Source organism: Girardinichthys multiradiatus, chromosome 4 (genome assembly GCF_021462225.1).
Source record: "Girardinichthys multiradiatus isolate DD_20200921_A chromosome 4, DD_fGirMul_XY1, whole genome shotgun sequence".
Classification (NCBI taxonomy): domain Eukaryota; kingdom Metazoa; phylum Chordata; class Actinopteri; order Cyprinodontiformes; family Goodeidae; genus Girardinichthys; species Girardinichthys multiradiatus.
The window spans coordinates 33488513-33507498 of record NC_061797.1 but is presented as its reverse complement, the minus strand read 5'-3'; the positions used below and the strand labels follow the sequence as shown (position 1 = coordinate 33507498).

At 39.2% G+C, this 18986-nt stretch overlaps 2 protein-coding genes across 8 annotated transcripts in view; one reads left to right on the top strand and one right to left on the bottom strand.

Annotated features, from left to right (window-relative positions):
• LOC124866969 (frizzled-3-like) overlaps positions 1-17047 on the top strand; it is a 35127-nt gene extending 18080 nt beyond the window's left edge. For 2 of the 3 annotated variants that reach the window (XM_047363095.1, XM_047363097.1), the window contains 9 exons: positions 4896-5092; positions 7051-7353; positions 7555-7717; positions 7850-8149; positions 8341-8592; positions 12394-12542; positions 13878-13992; positions 14481-14644; positions 14729-17047. In XM_047363095.1, coding sequence (XP_047219051.1) covers positions 4896-5092; positions 7051-7353; positions 7555-7717; positions 7850-8149; positions 8341-8592; positions 12394-12542; positions 13878-13992; positions 14481-14644; positions 14729-14951 — 1866 coding nt within the window. In that variant the 3' untranslated portion in view covers positions 14952-17047. The remainder of the gene's footprint in view (positions 1-4895; positions 5093-7050; positions 7354-7554; positions 7718-7849; positions 8150-8340; positions 8593-12393; positions 12543-13877; positions 13993-14480; positions 14645-14728) is intronic. The other variant, XM_047363096.1, reaches the window with a different exon arrangement.
• kif28 (kinesin family member 28) overlaps positions 8600-18986 on the bottom strand; it is a 32586-nt gene continuing 22199 nt past the window's right edge. For 3 of the 5 annotated variants that reach the window (XM_047363094.1, XM_047363089.1, XM_047363093.1), the window contains 3 exons: positions 17702-17834; positions 17488-17621; positions 16666-17346 (listed from right to left, as the gene is read on the bottom strand). In XM_047363094.1, the coding sequence (XP_047219050.1) occupies positions 17188-17346; positions 17488-17621; positions 17702-17834 (426 nt within the window). In that variant the 3' untranslated portion in view covers positions 16666-17187. Of the gene's footprint in view, positions 9322-11665; positions 11849-16665; positions 17347-17487; positions 17622-17701; positions 17835-18986 lie in introns of those variants that run through there. The other 2 variants (XM_047363091.1, XM_047363090.1) reach the window with 2 other exon arrangements.

The following is an 18986-nucleotide window of genomic DNA, read 5'->3' as shown; positions in this document are numbered from 1 at the left end:
GGTTCTTTTTAGTTTTATTCTGAATGCTCAGTTTCCTTGACATACAACCACAGTTTTCTTTCTTTAATATTGTTTCTTTAGTATTGCCATTTGCTTTTGTATAGCTACAGGAAACATTGAGAGAGCAGGTTTGAATGACTTTGATTCTGAGACCATGACTTGAAAAATATACACACACTTTTACAGCATCTTTAGCATTTTGCTTTTGCAGTAAAATGGGTAACATGAAATCTAAATTGGTTAGAAGCTAAATTTGTACCGTTGTTCAGACTATTTCTCACTAATGTCTCTGCCAAGTTGCTCAAGTGAAAACAACATTTGGCCAGTGTAGAGTATTTCATGGTGAATATTGTTGTAGGGTGGCATTTGTGTAAAGGTGTTTGCTTCCTTTAGACAGGGACATGGAAAGGTGTTCATACCTGTTGAACATTTCTTCATTTCTCATGTTACAACCACACATTTTTATGTATTTTATGAGTCCAACACAAAGTAGTGCATATTTCTAAAGCAGAAAGAAAATGATGCAAGGTTTTCAAACATTAAAAAAAAATTACTTTTCTGATATGCACTCAAAATCTTTCAACAAAATGTTGGTGTATACTCTGCAATGAGAGCTAAGGATTAGCTAATGTTTAATTATCTTTACTCTGTCACTAATGAAAGTTCAGGTGATATAAATTCTTTTTCAAGGCTTTTTATCCTTGCCTGTACAAATCCAGAAATGTTTAAACTTTTTAGTTACAATACATACTGACATATTTAATTCGAACCAGTTTGACAAGAACATCAACTGGAAACCCATCAATTTAAATTTGAAATGCAGCTTGTGCTATTTGCACGCAGGCATCAGACTAACCAACTCTATTACCCCCTAGAACCACCACAGGGAGTCATTTTGACTCCATATCAGAGGTGCATTGACAAGGGTAAACATGACATTTAAAAAGGCCACTTCTGATTTTTAAACAGTTCTCTAAATTCTGCGTAGAATGCAAGCTTGTCAGCTGAAAAATAAAAAGTTGTAATGATTTAGATTGCAGTAACTGTATACTGAAACCCAATTTGCAGTTTTCACAGAAATGACTCTTTTTCTTCTTTATCATAGTGTTTGTTGTAATAAGCGATGATGTCATGCCTGTAACTTCTGTGTCATGTTTTAATTTATTTGAGACAGAAACACACATAACAGATATGACCAAAGAGTTGTGACTTGTGGGGATAGTTATATTTTAGCTGATATTTTTATAAATGCAGAAATGCGCCCACAAAACGTCCAGAAGAGCACCTTCCCTGTCCATCGTAGCATGCTTCATTTATGGTTTTATATTCCTTGCACATGCTCTTTGACTCCACAGTCCTTACTCTTCTATTTGCTTATTGCATTTTGGGACAGTTGAAATTGTCAAGTCATAGAAGGCATAATGTTGCAGGTTTCCTGAGGTACTATCTATTTCTAAGGCCTCCAAAAAGCCATCTTTTGGTCTCAGTCCTATTTGTATGTTTCTCAAACAGATTTTCAGGGTTATCCAAATCTTGTTTTAATCTAGTATTGATTACAGACCTCATTCAATTGGGATCAAGTTCTGAAGTGGTGTCAAAACCTATCCTCCGTTCATTTTTGATCATCCCAGTATTTTCAAAAGTTGATCTTTATCCCATATAACGATAATATGGCCCACTGTATTTCTTTATTGGATTGATTTTTAAGATGCAAATATATATATTTTTTAGTATACACTGTGCTGCACTTCACGTCCATCACAACTGACACACATAATGTCAGGCAATTTTCTTGAGTTATTCTCCATGGATAGCTGATTGGCAACCCCTTCCCCTTTTGTGCTGTGGCACAGTAAGGCCACTTTGTATCAATATTCTCTTTGTGGTGAGAGATGGGGGGCAATTGCCCTGAATGCCAAAATAATTGCTCACAGCTAGCGGCACACACATGATTTCTTTTCCAGACACGCAAACCTTGGTGCATCACACACACTGAAAGTGCAGAAACTGGGACACACTAAATACAAGGAAAGTGCACAGAAGACATGGGCAGAAAGAGGACACATGAAATAGAGATTTGCTCTGGAGTTTGACAGAGGTGACGTTAAAAAAAGCTAAAACTTGCTCACAAATGTGTCCTGAGGCTTAAATGGGATGTGGGTTGGAAGGGTGGACAGACTGACTAAGATTGTTCTTGAGACCGATATTGACATTCAAGACTGGGAACAGAGCAACTCTTTGAAACGCTCACTTAGGATAAATGCCTGTGTCTAATGGATGTAAAATGATTCCGTAAGCCCATTCGTTTCTACAGTTATATGAACAAAATTTAAAAAACATTACACTTAAGTTTAAAAACTTAATGAAGTTAAAGCTGAGGTCTAAACTGTGTAGCTACCTTTCGTGTATGAAGAATGGGCTTGCATTACAACTTCTAGTGGCATTCCTGCTGCGAATGGTTGAATTGTCTCAATAGTGTCATTAATTATTAAAGAGGAGAACTATAGCCAGTGTTGTGAATCTGAAGTTCTGGTGTTTGAAAAAACAAACACTTCTATGCTGACATTACAGTTTTCTGTGCCTGGACCATTGCTCAAGTTCCACTTCAGAGATGACATTTGTTGTGAATTGGCGCTATATGGATAAACTGAATTAAATTGAACTATCTAAATGTTGTTGAACGGGTTGTAAAATGCTTGAATTTTCTAATGAAGACAAGGATTCTTTGCACATTATTGCATGTTTCTGTGCAATCCTGAAAACTATGTCACAGCTCATGCATGGCTGCATCCATTTACTGGTGGAGCTTCTCTCCCATCTGTGGATCTAGAACACAGCAATTGAGGAACGATCAAAATATTCTTACAAGCCCTCACTTCACTGTGGCACGCACATAAAACACACACAAACCTACTGATGCATGAAGGTTTATGTGTAAGCATATACAATTGATTGTGGAAAGAGATGAGTATAAGTGCAGCTCTTTGGGGCATTAGCACAAAAATGTTTAACATGACCTGAAACATTAATGCAACAATTAGTCCTCTTCTGCTTGACACCATAACATACCAATTGCAATATTAGTTACCTGGTACATTTATTTATGGTTATTTGAGTTAGAATTAAGCAAAAATCTATATACAGAATAAAGACCTTAATTTAGTAGTTTTCAGATAAACATGCTTATTATAGAAAATGTCTTTTTTGCTGAACTGCCGTTTTTAGGGTAACATAAGTATAACCAGTATAACATAAGGTAGCTGGGCTATGTGCTTGGGTAGGCAGTCTGCAGATAGCTGATGGACAGTCATGCTACCCCTAGCGTGCCAAATGGTTTCACCATCATAAGATGGGTGCTGGGTAGAGCTCCTTCAGTCTCCAAAACATGACTGCCTTTGTTTACTTAGGACCAGAAATAGTCAAGTTTGGTTTTTATTTTTAAAGGAGGGGAAAGTATAGCAGTAGCACTGGGATTCAGCGATTTAAATTATTTTAGGCTGATAAACCTATTAGCCTTACTACCTTAAAATATATCTGAGGGATAATCTTAGACCTTCACATTTGGGCATCTGCATTTAAAGATATTTGCTTCTATTAAAAAATGTAATATCTCATGAAGCTGTCACTAGAATGAAAGAGAATAGTTCAGGATTAAGTCAAGAATAGTTGATTTGTTGATTTAGCACCTACCTTAAAGGTTATTATTCTTATTGTTTGATGTTTATCTGCCACAAACATGAATGGAGTATATAATCTGTGTAAAGGATACCCCTGCTGCTTGTTTGCTCAGTTCATGGCCGCAAAGCTCAGCCTTCAAAGGTCTCCTTGCTGTCCCCTACTTCAAAGCAATGTTTGGTAACATGATTGCAGCGATACATATTTCAGAAGCTTCTAAATATTAATGTCATATCAAGTAATGGTGTACGTTTCAGCAGAAAAGGTAGAGCTCTCTTGTTTTCCTCTCCACCCCCTTTGATGCAGTGGTGCCCCAGAAATGTTTCACATGGTGCCATTTGAAAATGTTGGGGTGTCAGACCAGAATTAAAACCAATGACCAACTTTGAAAAAGTACAGAGAAGTATATTTGTGTGTACATTGTTGACTTAGAATACAACTTCAGCAATAGAAAATATAAACTATTATATATTTACTTGATGACTATTCTGCTTTAATTCAATTCAGTTTTATTTATGTAGCGACAATTCACAACACATGTCATCTCAAGGCACTTCACAAAGTCAATTTAATCGAATCATACAAATTTTAAGTCAGGTAAATACATTATAATTAATCCTAACTATCGAACAGAGCAGTCAGATTCAGTTATTTATTCAAACTGGATAAAATGTTTTTCTGTCTAAGGAAACACAGCAGATTGCATCCAGTCAGTGATTTTTAGCAGTCACTCCTCCTGGATCCTGGATGAGCATGTAGCGACAGTGGACAGTCACTGGCGTTGACTTTGCAACAATCCCTTATACTGAGCATGCATGTAGCGACAGTGGAAAGGAAAAACTCCCTTTTAACAGGAAGAAACCTCCAGCAGAACCAGGCTCAGTGTGAGCAGCCATCTGCCACGACCGACTGGGGGTTTGAGAGAACAGACCAGAGACACAAAGAGAACACAGAAGCACTGATCTAGGAGTACTTTCTATGGGAAGGAAAGGTAAAATGTTAATGGATGTAGCTCCTTTAGTGGCTTCATCTAGGAACAAAAAACAGATAAACTCTGAGCCAGTTTTCAAGTTAAGAGTATAAGAGAGAGCACATAGTTAGTCACAGTAAAAGCTCAGTCAGTAGCTTTAAAGTGAAACAGACAAGTTTTGAGTTCATGCCTTAAAGCTGTAATAGTTTGAACCTAAAATTAAAATGTTCTTGTGCTTTTATTTCCAAAGCCTTTTCATCCAATGGTAAACTTGGTCTGCAGTGCCGACCTGAGGATGTTCTTGTGTGCCCTGTATGCCCCGGTGTGCACAGAGTACGGCCGACTGTCCATGCCATGTCGATCCATCTGCCAACGGGCCAAGGACGAGTGCCACAAGCTCATGGAGATATTCGGAGTAGCTTGGCCAGATGACATGGAGTGTAACAGGTAAAGATGGAAAAATGCAGTCCAAAAATTTAAACCTTGAATGAACACATTTCTATGACTGTCAGACGTACAGTTCTACAATCCTAAGTGTAGATACATTCAACTTGAATGTTGGAATTAAACAAAGATTGAGCTTTCACAGACCTCTTTACACAAATCTTATTTGTGGTTTCTGATATGGACAAGGCGTATAATAAACATATAGGATCAGACTTCATTGTCTCACCTATGGTTTTTAACTTGGCTACTGGGGGAACTACCCTGGTGCAGAAATTAAAGATTACTCAACTGCGCTGAAGTAAATGAGAGATCATTGAAGATCAATTGAAAATCACAGATCAACACAGAGCAGGAGTTCATGCTTTTATCTACCAAGCCAGCAATCTGCCATCAGGTTGTCCACAGCTGCTATAAATATCAATAAACTCATGTGTCTATCATCTTTTCAGTTTGTAATAAAACTTCTGCACCAGACCATTTAGGTTTTTCTTTTTCCAAATGTTACGCCTGATGTAATTAAACATGTTGATAGCGCTGGACAGGGCATTCACTGATTGGCTGTTCATTGTAGCAACTAGGCACGTAACAAATACCACAATACTAGCAACATAAAGCAAATAATAAATCAACACATCACATGATTTATCTCTTAATTTCTTGTGCTCATGTCTTTAAAAACAAGCATTTATCTCACCATAACTTAAGACAAAAAGAACTTGAAGACTTACAAGAATCTAATTAAGACAAATTGGATCTAGATAAAAAAATATATTTTTTAATCCCATTTACTTTTTGTGTAGCATATACATTACAATCTTCAGTACAGTTATTGTCACATCTTATAATGTAGATTGGTCAACCATGTGGTATTATTAGCAGTGTGCTAAAATTTTCTTTTTCCTGATCACAGCTGGTGTGAGTACAGACCACTTTTAAAATGTGTTTGGGCTTGAAGCAAACAATAGATTTGATTATTTCGACGTTCAAAATTTAGAAATGTATACAAAAGGATGGAAGAAACTATGCTGAAGGCAGCTGAGAAAACAGTCAGAAGCTACCAGAAGTGAGGAAGTTACATTTGGAACTGCGAATTCTGGCATCAATTCAAAACACAATGTCAACCCATAAAGATAGTAGTGATGGCAAATTTTTCAAGTCGAGATGGAGTTTTTTAAAGTGAATAAAATTACGTGATAATTTATCCAGTGAGTAGGAGAAAGCAAGTATAAATATGATGCAAGCATTATGTTGGCGACCTTACAAACCAGCACCCTGTTGAACGACTTTTAAGCTTTATGTGCTGAGCAAAGTCTGTGTGTAACTCATCACAGGTATTTACAAAGGTTTGTGATAAAATGTTAATCAGAAAAACAAAGCTTTCAGTAACGTTTAGACTCCTGACCATCATTTTTTTTCTCTAATGCACGTAGGTGTGAGCCAGCGCTTCAGTTTATTCAAACAACTGTCACCAGACCACCTTATTTTAACAAGCCAGGCAGTGAAGGTGCAAGTCTTTTTTTTTTTTCTTTTATAAGCGCTCCATGTTTTAGTTTTTATTTCAATAAGAAAATTGCATGTATAAAATCATTCACACCATTTGCTATAATCAGTGGAAAATCCTTTATTCATTATGCAGTAATCAAACCTTGCTTATAATTGCTGTGCAGCATGTTTCCACTGGTGTTTTGACCATTTATACTTGGTGATAAGCTCCAAGTCTTTGAGGTTGGAAGGCCTTAGTACCATTACCTTAATCTGGAAGTCCGCCCACAGATTTTCCTTCAGATTGAAGTGGATTCTCTGGCTGGGCTGCTCCAGAACCTTAATACTACTTCCAATCAGAAATATATATAGCTGAACCAAAAGACAATACTCTTAATGTGTGATTGCATAAACTGAAATCTCAGACAAGCTTGTAGTAGCTTGTAGTTCAGCTGACAAAGTGTTTGTTTTTTCAGGTTTCCGGATTGTGATGAACCTTACCCTCGCGTTGATGACCTACTGACAGGCTCAGAACCCACTGACCAAGCATCCATGACCGTCCAAAGAGATTATGGTTTCTGGTGTCCCCGAGAGCTGAAGGTCGACCCGGACCTCGGCTACACCTTCATGGGAAGGAAGGACTGTTCTGCTCCCTGCCCATCAATGTTCTTCAGTCAGCAGGAGCTGACCTTCATGAGATACTTCATCGGAGTCGTCTCTGTTGCTTGTCTTTCTGCAACGCTCTTTACTTTCCTAACGTTTCTCATCGATGTTACAAGGTCTGAATAGCTGTTATGTGGCATTAGTTTAGTCAGTATTTTCTTTACTGAATATATATATATATATATATATATTATCAAATGAATCTGAAATTCAAAATGAAAATAAATTTTAAAAACTTTAAAAAGGTGCATATTTAACAAGTTTTGAAATAGGACTAAAAGTGAATCAGAGAAATTAATGAAGTTGTCTTCTGATAGGTTCCGATACCCCGAGCGGCCAATCATTTTCTACGCTGTGTGTTACGTCATGGTGTCGCTGGTCTTCTTCCTGGGTTTCCTTCTAGAGGACAGAGTAGCATGCAATGCAGTGAGCCCGGCCCAGTTTAGAGCTTCAACCATCACACAGGGATCTCACAACAAGGTCAGGGTTTGAATAATTAACATATTTCTTAACATTGCCATTTGTCTCATGGGAATGTTTTCAATCTAAATTTAAAGGACATCAGTTTTACAGCGTCCTTCCAAAAATAGTTTTTTCTTGTTTCTTTTTCAGGCGTGCACGCTTTTCTTCATGGTCTTGTATTTCTTTACCATGGCCGGCAGCGTGTGGTGGGTAATACTGACAATCACTTGGTTCCTGGCTGCTGTGCCTAAATGGGGCAGTGAGGCCATTGAAAAGAAAGCCCTCCTCTTCCACGCTGTGGCCTGGGGCCTCCCAGGGGCCCTGACTGTCTCTCTGTTGGCCTTGAATAAGATAGAGGGAGATGGGATCAGTGGGGTGTGTTTCATAGGGCTGTATGACATCGATGCCCTGAGGTGGTTTGTTCTGGCACCGTTCTGCTTCAATGTGGCGGTGAGTGCAGTTAGAAGAGAAATGATGAAAGAAGGGATGAATGGGAGGGGATAAATGATTGATTGTGGAAGAGATAAAGGGGTGAATGATAGCAATGTGGAGTGCTTAACTGTACTCTTTAAGAAATAATCGCTCATCATAATCGTGCAATATCTGTCTGAGTGCCTTCTCTTACTTCATTATTTCCTCAGGTTGGCATCTCCCTGCTTTTAGTGGGAATTGTTGCTCTGAACCGGGTGCGGATGGAGATTCCCCTGGAGAAAGAAAACCAGGCCAAACTAGTGAAGTTCATGATTCGAATGGGCGTGTTCTCTGTGCTCTACCTCGCCCCTTTATTCACAGTGATTGGTTGTTACATCTATGAACACACCTATCGGAGTATCTGGGAGACGACGTGGATGGAGGAGAACTGCAGGCGATATCACATCCCCTGCCCATACAAGGTAAAGGAAAACAATGTGATTGCTCAACACAGCTATGAGAAATTGTCATCTTTTTCAGTTTTAACCTCTCTTGTTAATGCAAGATAAACATGCCTTTTAAATATCAAATTTCATATAGCTGTATTACACTACAGTGAAAAGGTGTTTGCCCTCCTAAAGATTTATTTTACTTTAGGTTTTTTTTTCAAACATAAATGTTACACAGAAATGTTAATATTGGATCAAATCCAATTGGATTCAAATCATGAAAACCAACCTGGCCCCATGTGGAAAGGTATTCCCCCGCTAAACTCAACAACTAGTCGTGTCACCCTAAGCAGCAGCAGCAACAACTTTGGCTAGGCCACTCTAAAATCAGATTTTTTTGAGTCATTCAGAGGAGGCCTCGGTACTATGCTTTGGATCATTGTCCTGCTGCAGAACCAAAATGTAATTGGGTTTAAGGTCCAGTACTGATGGCTGGACATGCCCCTGCCAGATTTTCTAGTAAGAGCAAAATTTACGATTCCATCAATTACGGCAAGTCGTCCGGGTCTTAAGGAAGCAAATGTTTATTCATGTACTCGGTAAAGAAGCTGGCTACCATTGGACAGAGGGCGTTGGCGATGAAGATGCCAGGCAGGAAGAAAAGAGGAGACGAAGTACGTAAGGACATGAAGATAGTTGGTGTAACAGCAGAGGACACAAGTAATTCGGTAAAACGGAGGCAGGTGATTTGTTGTGATGACCCTGAGGGGAGAAGCAGAAATTCACAAGGACGTGATAAATGCAGCAGAGAAATAAATTTGCCTTTTATACAACTATGTTGAAAAGTAAATGGACTGAACTTATATAGCGCTTTTCCAGTCATGCAGACCACTCAAAGCGCTTTACACTAGAGCCATATACACCCAATCCCACTCAAACACCGATACGCTGATCGGTAGACAACTTGAGGTTAAGTGCCTTGCACATCGACATATGGCAGGAGGAAGCTGGAATTGAACCCACAACCTTCTGATTGCAAGAGGACTACTCTTCCTACTGAGCCACAGTCACTTAATCCTAATCTGTCCTATAATCTGTCCTATAATAATAATCCTATACTGTCATTATTAAATTTACCAACAGTAGAGCTGCACAAACGTCGAATAGCAATTGGCCATGTGTACAAAAAATTCAGCATTTAGGGAATCAAACATTCAGCTATTTGGAAATTGTTTCAGTTGATTATCTGTGTAATAGGCATTGGAAAACTATTACCAAATTTTGCAGGGTTTTATTCTAGATTTTCACCCAAGTGTTGTGAATAAAAATCAAAATGACTAAAAATGTTATGTTATTGTATTGGATTTTTGTTTTAAATTCTTGTGTGAATACCATGAAATTGAGGATCTCGTGATTCTAGAAGCTCCAAAAATAACTGAGAATATTTTTTTTGGCTTTTTCCCCAAATCATTACAGTTTTGTTGTTGCCAATTTAAACTTGAAACCAAATTGTAATTTTCTGAGCTAATCATTCAGCGGTAAAGGCCTGTGTGTCTGTGTCTGTCTGCTGCTGTGACTAACAGACCCTGGTAGGTAGGTGCGTGTGTGTGTGTTTGAAGGAGAACATATTTGTGGAGGAGACCATAGTGCTGTACGCGTCATTAGCTCACCTAATGCAGCTCTCCAGACCGACTCCCAAAAACTACAATCTTTGTTTTCCTCTGGCCTTCTTTGTCTTCTTGTCTTTCACTCTTTCGGACGATTTTCCTACACTTCCATCTTCGGGTCTCCCCCTTCTTCTCTTCTCCTCCCTTTCTTAGCTGGTGTCTCTTTCTTTTAAACTTTCTCAGTCATGCTCTGCTGCCTGTTCTCTATGAGTGCTTTGTAGCAGTTTTGAAGAGGGGGGGGGTTCATACAGTCTGGTGCTAAATTAATAACCAGAGACATTGACCCCACACTCCCTGGTGAAAGCATGCATGAAATTTTTAAATTACATTGGATGTCCAGACAAGTGTTTGCCACCATAAGATAGGCTGTATGGGTGAATGGAGGCAGGTGCTTATATTACAGGTCAGTGTATGTGCTGTCTGTTTGTGACCTCATGGGGATGGGCCTCTGTTGCATGCTGTTGTAGCTGTGGTATTTCGATGTGTGTCATTTGACCTATCCCTTAGCTCATATGTGCAAACCTTGAATGACAGACAGAACAGTTTAATGACTTTAAAAAATTGGATATTCTGTGTTATTATTGAAGATCAAGGGGCTTGTCATGTAATTATACAGTGCTCAAAAACATTAAAGAAACACTTTGAAAACACATCTAATCTAAAAGTTACTGAATAAAATTGACTAAGAAATGATGCAGCTGGCTGCTTCAATTATGAGTTGCTGTAATGACATTTCAGCCACTCACAATGGTGCCCAGTAGTTTGTATGGCCCCCACATACTTGTATGCATGCCTGATAACATTGGTGAATGCTCCTTATGAGATGACTGATGGTGTCTTGGGGTATCTCCTCCCAGATCCTGACCCTCTATTGCTTAACTGACTTGATATGATACTGATTTATGTGTTCCTTTAAAGTGTTCCTTTATTTAATTAAGTGTATTTAGATTGTCAGCAGTTGAGCTTTGACTTGTTTCCTTTAATTTTTTGGCTATATTTTGTGGACAAGTGGTGCAGTAAACAGAATGGGTTATTAAAACCCACCAAACTCTGAAATAATGAGGGCAAAGCAAAGGTCTTTAATGCACCAGCTGCTCTCTTGTGATCATGATTTCGTTGTTACATAACAGCTTTAAACCATAGGATTTACTTTTGGTCTGTTTCTCTGTTGATTTTCTAAAGTATTGTTTTGTATGTTTTAAAGTAGAGATTCACTAATCGATTGACCAGAGAGCAGAATCGGCCAGTTTCCTTTGATTGTCTGTGATTGGTGATCAGCAGGTCAAATACTGAAAGGTCTTAATTCATTTTCCCAACTCGATAAATGCATGAAACCTAAAAAATCCCAGCATTTCTAGTCTATAAATACATCAAACAAAATCATGCATGTTGATGTACTGTGTTTTGACTTCAATACAGTCAGTCAGTCAGTCATTTTCTACCGCTTTAAAAAAAAATTTTTTTTATTTGACTTCAATACAAATAAAAATAAAAACATTTATATAAATTGGGATGATCTTGTAATTCCATTATTTTCAGGTGGGTTCACCCTCTATCAAAGAACCGGCAGTAAGTTGTTTGTCTATAGGGCGAAAAAAGAAACTGGAATCCCCTGGTCCAATCTGAAAAAAGAAAGATGGACATCGATATCAGCCGGGAAAAGCCTGATCGGCGCATCCCTAGTTTGAGTGCATATTCAGTTACAAAAGCAACCAAATGTAATTCAGTTATTGATTGCATTTTCACCAAATGCAATCAGGAAGGAAACTAAACATCAGTGTTAGTGTTATAAAATATTAAAGACCTCATCAGCTCACCATTTAAAAAAAAATGTCTACAAATTAGATTTGTTGTTTAATTAGTACTGCCCTCTACTGAGAGATGCATCACAATCCATTTTCAGCAGTTAAAGCAGGTGGGGTTTTACTTGGATTTGCTCCCATCTTCAATCATCTGGAATGACTGACTAGGATAAAAACACATGTCAGGGCTGAATAGTTTTAGGCCCCATAATCTCTAAATTGTTTCAATGGCATTCAGTGCACCCATGTCTTTATTACTGAGAAAATGACCTACTAGACAAATATGCTTTTATTATTGCAACATTCTTCCCTCTGCCCATGTGTTATTTTAAAGTGGAATGTTTCAATATTTCTGTTCCTGTTAGGTTGAACAGACCAGCAAGCCTGCCATGGTTCTGTTCCTCATTAAATACCTGATGATGTTGGTGGTGGGGATTCCCTCTGTTTTCTGGGTGGGCAGTAAGAAGACATGCTTTGAATGGGCCAGTTTCCTGCATGGACGCAGACGCAAAGAGTAAGTCTTTTGGTCGACGTTTATAAGGCCAGAAAATGTTTTCCCAAAGGATTCTGTCTTTGTCTTATGCTTCCTCAGTTACAACCCTTGTAGTACCATAATGTAAATAGGTGTCAAGAAAAGAATTGACTTCAGAACAGCATTTGTAATTATAGCAAAATCTTGTAGAAAATTAGAAAATGGATAAAATCGGATATTTGTCTAAAGAGGGAATTTAAGTATGTGCAGACGTGGCTTATCCCAATGGATGACAGCAGTGGCTTTGCACGTTTAGGTTTTAATTCTTAAAGCATTTTCTAGTTTTGATCCTACATACTTTTTTTGATCATCAAAGCACATGCTGTTGGAAAATCACTATGGAAATTAGATTCTTACATGCAACCACCCCTTTTAATGTGGAGAGAATAATGTGTTTCACTCTGCATTGGTATCATGCCTACATTTCCTCAGTTACCTTAACTCACTAATCTGTTTTTCTTTATAACAAACCTCAACTTCCTTAAAGTCTTGTTTAAAGCTGCAGTACAGGTGCATCTCAAATTAAAATGTAATAGAAACGTTAATTCATTAGTGATTCAATTCACAAAGTAACATTCATGTAATAAATGGATTCATTTACCCAGTGTGTTTCAAAAATGTATGTTGGTTTATTTTGGTATTTACGGCTGAAAGCTAATGAAAAAATAAAATGATTTAAAAAAAAAAAAAAGCAGTTTCCATGCAGAACATTCATGCTTAAAGTACCAGGGAACAAACTGACTGTTGGAGTTGAAAGTTGAGTGGAAGGATAAACTGTGGTAGAAAAAAAAATCCATAGGCAAATGAAGGTTGGGGCACAACTGTTGCACACATCAGAAGACTAGATTGTGTTGTTCAGTGTATCTTTTTAGATTAAAGTACATTTTGCATTTAATCTAGAAATAAAGGACCAGATCTAGCGACAGTGACAAGCTTTGTGGAAATGCTGTTTTCATTTTCCAGCAGAACTTGACACCAGCCCACACTGCCATAGGTACCAAATCTGGTTTAATGACCATGGAATCACTGAGCTTGATTGGCCAGCTACCAAAAATCAATGTATGGAGTATTGTTAGGAGATAGATGATACACCAGACTCAACAAGCTGAAGGCCACAATTAAAGTACCCTGGGCTTTCTCAACACTTCAGCAGAGTCACGGGCTGATCTTTTTCATGCCAAACAGTGTTAATGCTGTAATTTATGCAAAAAGCAGGCTCAAGAAAGTATTGAGTGCATATGCTGTACAGTACATGAACATGCTTTTCAGTTGACCTACATTTATGTATTAAAAATCCTTTGTTTTGTGTGTCTGCAGCAGTGGGGTGAATGAGTCCCGACAGGTTCTGCAGGAACAGCCAGACTTCGCTCAGTCTCTACTGCGTGAGCCAAACACCCCCATCATTAGGAAGTCAAGAGGGACGTCTACTCAGGTAGACAGCAAACTGCAGTCACAATTATACAGAGTATGGTCAAAGTGCCTAGCAGGAGCTTCATGGCATACAGTAACAAATCTCTGGTGGCTGTTGTTGCAAAATAAAACAAGACACTGAATACTGTAAGGTTTAAAAGTTCCTACCATTCGTAATGCAATAATAAACAGAAGGGTGGGTCAGAAAAGCATATTTTTATTGAACAGACTTCATGTAGATCCAGCCACATCACTGAAGCTCTTTACAGCTCAGACAAAAACCCATATGTAATTAAAAACATGTCATTCTTCTGTAAATACTACTATGCTTCAAGTTGAGCTACAAAAGATAAAATCAAAAAATTTATTTATGACAAGAACATTTCTAATTCATTTACTCTTGTCTGTACAGTGAGTTTAATAAGAAAAAAGCATGTGCATAGTAGTTCATTTAAATCAGTTTATCCAACATGCTTGTTTATTATGGAAAATGTATGCATTTCTCTGCAGGGCACCTCCACCCATGCCTCCTCCACCCACTTGGCAGCTCTAGATGATCTTGACGAACCAATCAGGACTCACCATGGACACCCTGCATCAACCAGAAGCAAGCCTAGCAGCCTCCACAGCAAGGCCAGCTACCACGGCAGCCTGCGCCGCACTCGAGATGACAGGTAGATCAGAAAATACACACTGTTGCATCGCTCCTTCATCCCTTTGGTCCTGTCCTCACTCCTGTGCATCTCCACCTCTCTCAGGAACGATTCTTTAGCTTACCGGGGCACACTGGACCGCAATCTCCATGGTAGCATGCCCCGGCTTGACCACCCACTCTCCACCCACAACAGCTTGCATAAGATAGACAGCCACTCAAAGCACAGCAGCCAGCGGGACATATCCGAGGCTTCACCTACCCTCATCACCCATGGAACAATAGGGAGTGATGGCCGAGCTGCTGAGAAGGACGGCACCAGTGCCTGAAAGTTTAACTTTCGCAGAGTCACGGTATGCTGGCTCAAAATACAGAATCCACCAGTGAGTGCTGTGGTGATTTTGGGTCTGGACCTATGTGACCACATCGGTTTAGCTTCACCAGAAGTGATCCATGTCCTCAGACCATTGTGTTACAATTTCAGGTGTTATTCTGGGAAAATTATGGAAAACTGGAACTTGCACTGGATAGAGACCAGTAACTGGCTAAACATTGTGGGGGAGAAAGGTCATTGCACTTAATACAACATTGCAGTGTCAAAATCCTAATCCTGTAGGACTTTCACCAATAATGTGACATTTGTGAAAAGCTGCAGAGTTTTGCTTTTATAACAATCTTAAACAGTTTGTCACAAAAGTGGCTTGTTTGTTTTGGACTGCAGCTATTAATGCTCATCTCTGTGTGACTTCTTAGACAAATAGGGGCCTAAAAACATGGACCTAATCATTATTTAGTCAAATATTTTTACACTGTGAAAACTGTCTGATGCATGTATAAAGACTGGGACATAGCAGGGGTGATGAAGTTTGAAACTAATGCATAATCTGTGCAGTACAACATGGACATGATGAAATCTTTCTAAACCAGGTGTGCTCCCTTTTCCAACACACCTAAACGCTGAAGAGGGAATTCAGGAGTGTTGGAGAAGGGATATCAACATTTGGGCCCTGGTATTTTTGTATCTGTCATTAGCAAGGTAAAAACAACCCCAAATTAGCTGTTTGTAAGCTGAGAAGAAAAAACAATTAAGTCCCAGAAACAGGTGCTGGTATGCATTTCCGCTTATGCGCTACCATTTAATGCCGAGTGTAGAAATTGTATCTAAGAATGACATCAAAACCAGTGGGATTATTTGAGGTCAGAAATCCAAGATTGCTGCCTTGCATAAACAGGCAGCTCTTAAATTAAACTAGAAGACGTGATTAAAACAGCACCATCAACTAATAATGCATCGCCAGATCGGTTTTTATTTTCTTTAGCTCACAACAAACTTAAAGCCTAATCACGTTGCACTTTCTAAAGCTGCCTGGAATTTAGGTAATATTCCCGATATCTCACTTGAAACCTGCCTACTGTAGAAACACCTGCCATAAATTCAGTGAATATCTAGGTAAACCCTGGAACGTTGAGTGAATTTTTTCATGGAAAATGTGGAGAAACAAGCTAAAGAGCAGTGTGTTAAACCCAACGAAAGTTTTAAATTACATTTTTATCTGTATAAAAATAGTTTAACGTAAAGTATTTCAGATTTCATACCTTAACTGACTAGTGTTGTAATATTCACCTCTGTACATGCTGTTTTGTCTTAAGATTTGCCTCAAATGGGCAGATTTACCTTCATTACATTTTATTGGCTGATCTTTTGCTTGTAAATGTAACAACCTGTAAATATGTTTTCATGCAGTTTGATTCCTAATCCTTTGTAATTTAACTAAACCTACCTCACCTGTACCCTCAGCCTTCTCTTGTTCTGCATTCACATCAGTAAAAATGGTGGCAGCTCGCTTTGTGGTTTTCAAGTCTACCTCTTGAGTTCAAACCCCAATGTACTTCTTACTGGCTTTGTGTACTGCATTTCATTCAGTGGCATCCATTATTTCCAGCAAATTTAGTTAAAAACACAGTTTTAGCCCTTTAAACAGGAGAATATGGTTTGCATTGAGATTGTAGTTATCCAATAATTGCACCAGGCCCAATTTATGCTTATGCTTTCACTTACTTTGTACATAGAGTTCTTGTATGATGACTGATCTGCCTTCTGTTTTTCCTCCCATCATTTTTGGACCTACAGCAATTGTCTGTACTTTATCATGATTGCTTACATGCATTAACCAGAGTGCTTTTTTCTCAACATGGGACATAGTTGAGGAAAGAATAAATGAAAGAAGCTCTTAGCTTTTGAACATCCATGTTCTTACAGGTCTGTCTTCATAAACCTTTAACAGTGAAGCATGAAAAAAAAAACTCAGAACTATGAGGGTTAAAAATTCAACATTGTGATTTTTAAAACTTTACTTAATTTATTTGCAATTGTAATGTAAAAGCCTCTTTTACATGCAGTCCAATAAACTTTGACTTGACTCTTTCTCTGTTATGATTGACATCTTTACCAAAACTGTAGTACTTTGAAACAGCGTGAACGTTCATAATCGACTGTGTTGGGATGTAATGAAGAGCTGGAGGTACTTACAGTTTGGATAGCTTTTCAAATCAACAAACACCAAGTTAAGACCAGACACTTGAGCGTTCTCTTTTGCGGCGGACAATGGTGGCTACGTCTTGTTTAAGTGCAGAGACACTCTCCTCCAGCTGCTCTGAGAAGTCTCTCAGCAGACGACTCTGCTCATCCACAAACAGTCGAAGTCCCAGCAGGTCTGACTCTTCCTAGAAAGCAAATGCAAGAAAACCAACATTGTCAAAAATGACTAATTACTGTAATATTTAATATTAATGTGACCATTTCATTGTTTTAGCCAGGCAACGGTAATATATCGTCTAATGCTACATAAAGATAAGGATGCATACGCTGGGTCTATGTCTGCGCAGGCGCTGCAGCTGACCCCTTACAGAAGTCATACTGTGGTAGAAAGCTTTCAGTGCACGTGCAAACTCTGCATCACAGCTAGGACGCAGTGACCGACCTCGTGCACCTTCTCCGCCTAAAACCAAAGGAGGGAAACATGGATGTCTGAGTATAACACTGCAGGTCTGAAACAACAAATGAATTGTGTATGTGTACCGATTCTGGCTGTGTTGAGCTGTTCTCTCAAACTGCCATTTTCTTTCCTTAGTGATTCATTAATACTCTTCAGTTCCTCCAAGTTCTGCTGAAGAGCTCTGACGGAACAGCTAAGCTCAACAGAGTCAGATACCTGCAGCATATAAGACATTTATAGTGTTGGAAAAAGTATTTGCAGCCTTCTGTTTTTGCTTTTTTTTCTGCATACCTAAATTTTTTATATCAATGTTATTTCATGAGGAGAAAAAAATATTCAAACAAATCTAGCCCTTTAAGAAAAGTAATTATCCCCCCTCTTAAATCAATTTTTTGGGTTTGATTTCATGAGTGACAATGAACCTTTTGTGTCAACATGAGATAAGCTAAAAGATTTGAAAAAGCAATAAACACTTGTATCAGTTAAGGTCAAAGTGTTTATGACTGAACCTAAATAACATCCATGAGAAAGTTCAAAGGCCAAACCCACTGCTGACCAAAAAGAACAGAGTTGCATCTCATATTTCCCAAAAACATTGTCATGAGGCAAAAGAGGAACTTTTTGGAAGGTGTGAGTCCCATTACATCTGCTGTAAAACTAACAGCATTTCAGAAAAAGTCGTCATACTGACCGCTATACATGGTGAGTTGTTTTGTCGCAAAAACAAAAAAAACAAATGCGCTCCTAGTAATCAATGGAGAGAAATTAACATAATATAATTTATATTCCCCTCCTTGAACCGCCACCTTAACGTGGTGGAGGGGTTTGAGTGCTCGAATGATCCTAGAGGCTATGTTGTCTGGGGCTTAAATGCCCCTGGTAGGGTCTCCCATGGCAAACAGACTCTAGGTGACGGGTCAGACAAAGAGCGGTTCAAGAACCCTCATGACGATTACAAAATTGAGGCACGTGACGTCACCCGGTATGGGACCCGGCCGGGCCAAGCCTGAACGAGAGATGCGAGACCATCCCCCAGTAGGCCCACCACCTGCGTGAGGGACCGGGGCAAAGAGGATTGGGCGGCGGACGAAGGTGGGGACCTCGGCGGCCCGATCCCCGGATGCTTAGGCTTTCTCCGTAGGGTGGCACTCCCTTAGAGATAGGGTGAGGAGCTCAGCCATCTGGGAGGGGCTCGGAGTAGAGCCGCTGCTCCTCCACATTGAGAGGAGCCAGTTGAGGTGGCTCGGGCATCTATACCGGATGCCTCCTGGACGCCTTCCTCGGGAGGTGTTCCAGGCACGTCCCACCGGGAGGAGGCCCAGGACACACTGGAGGGACTATGTCTCTCGGCTGGCCTGGGAATGCCTT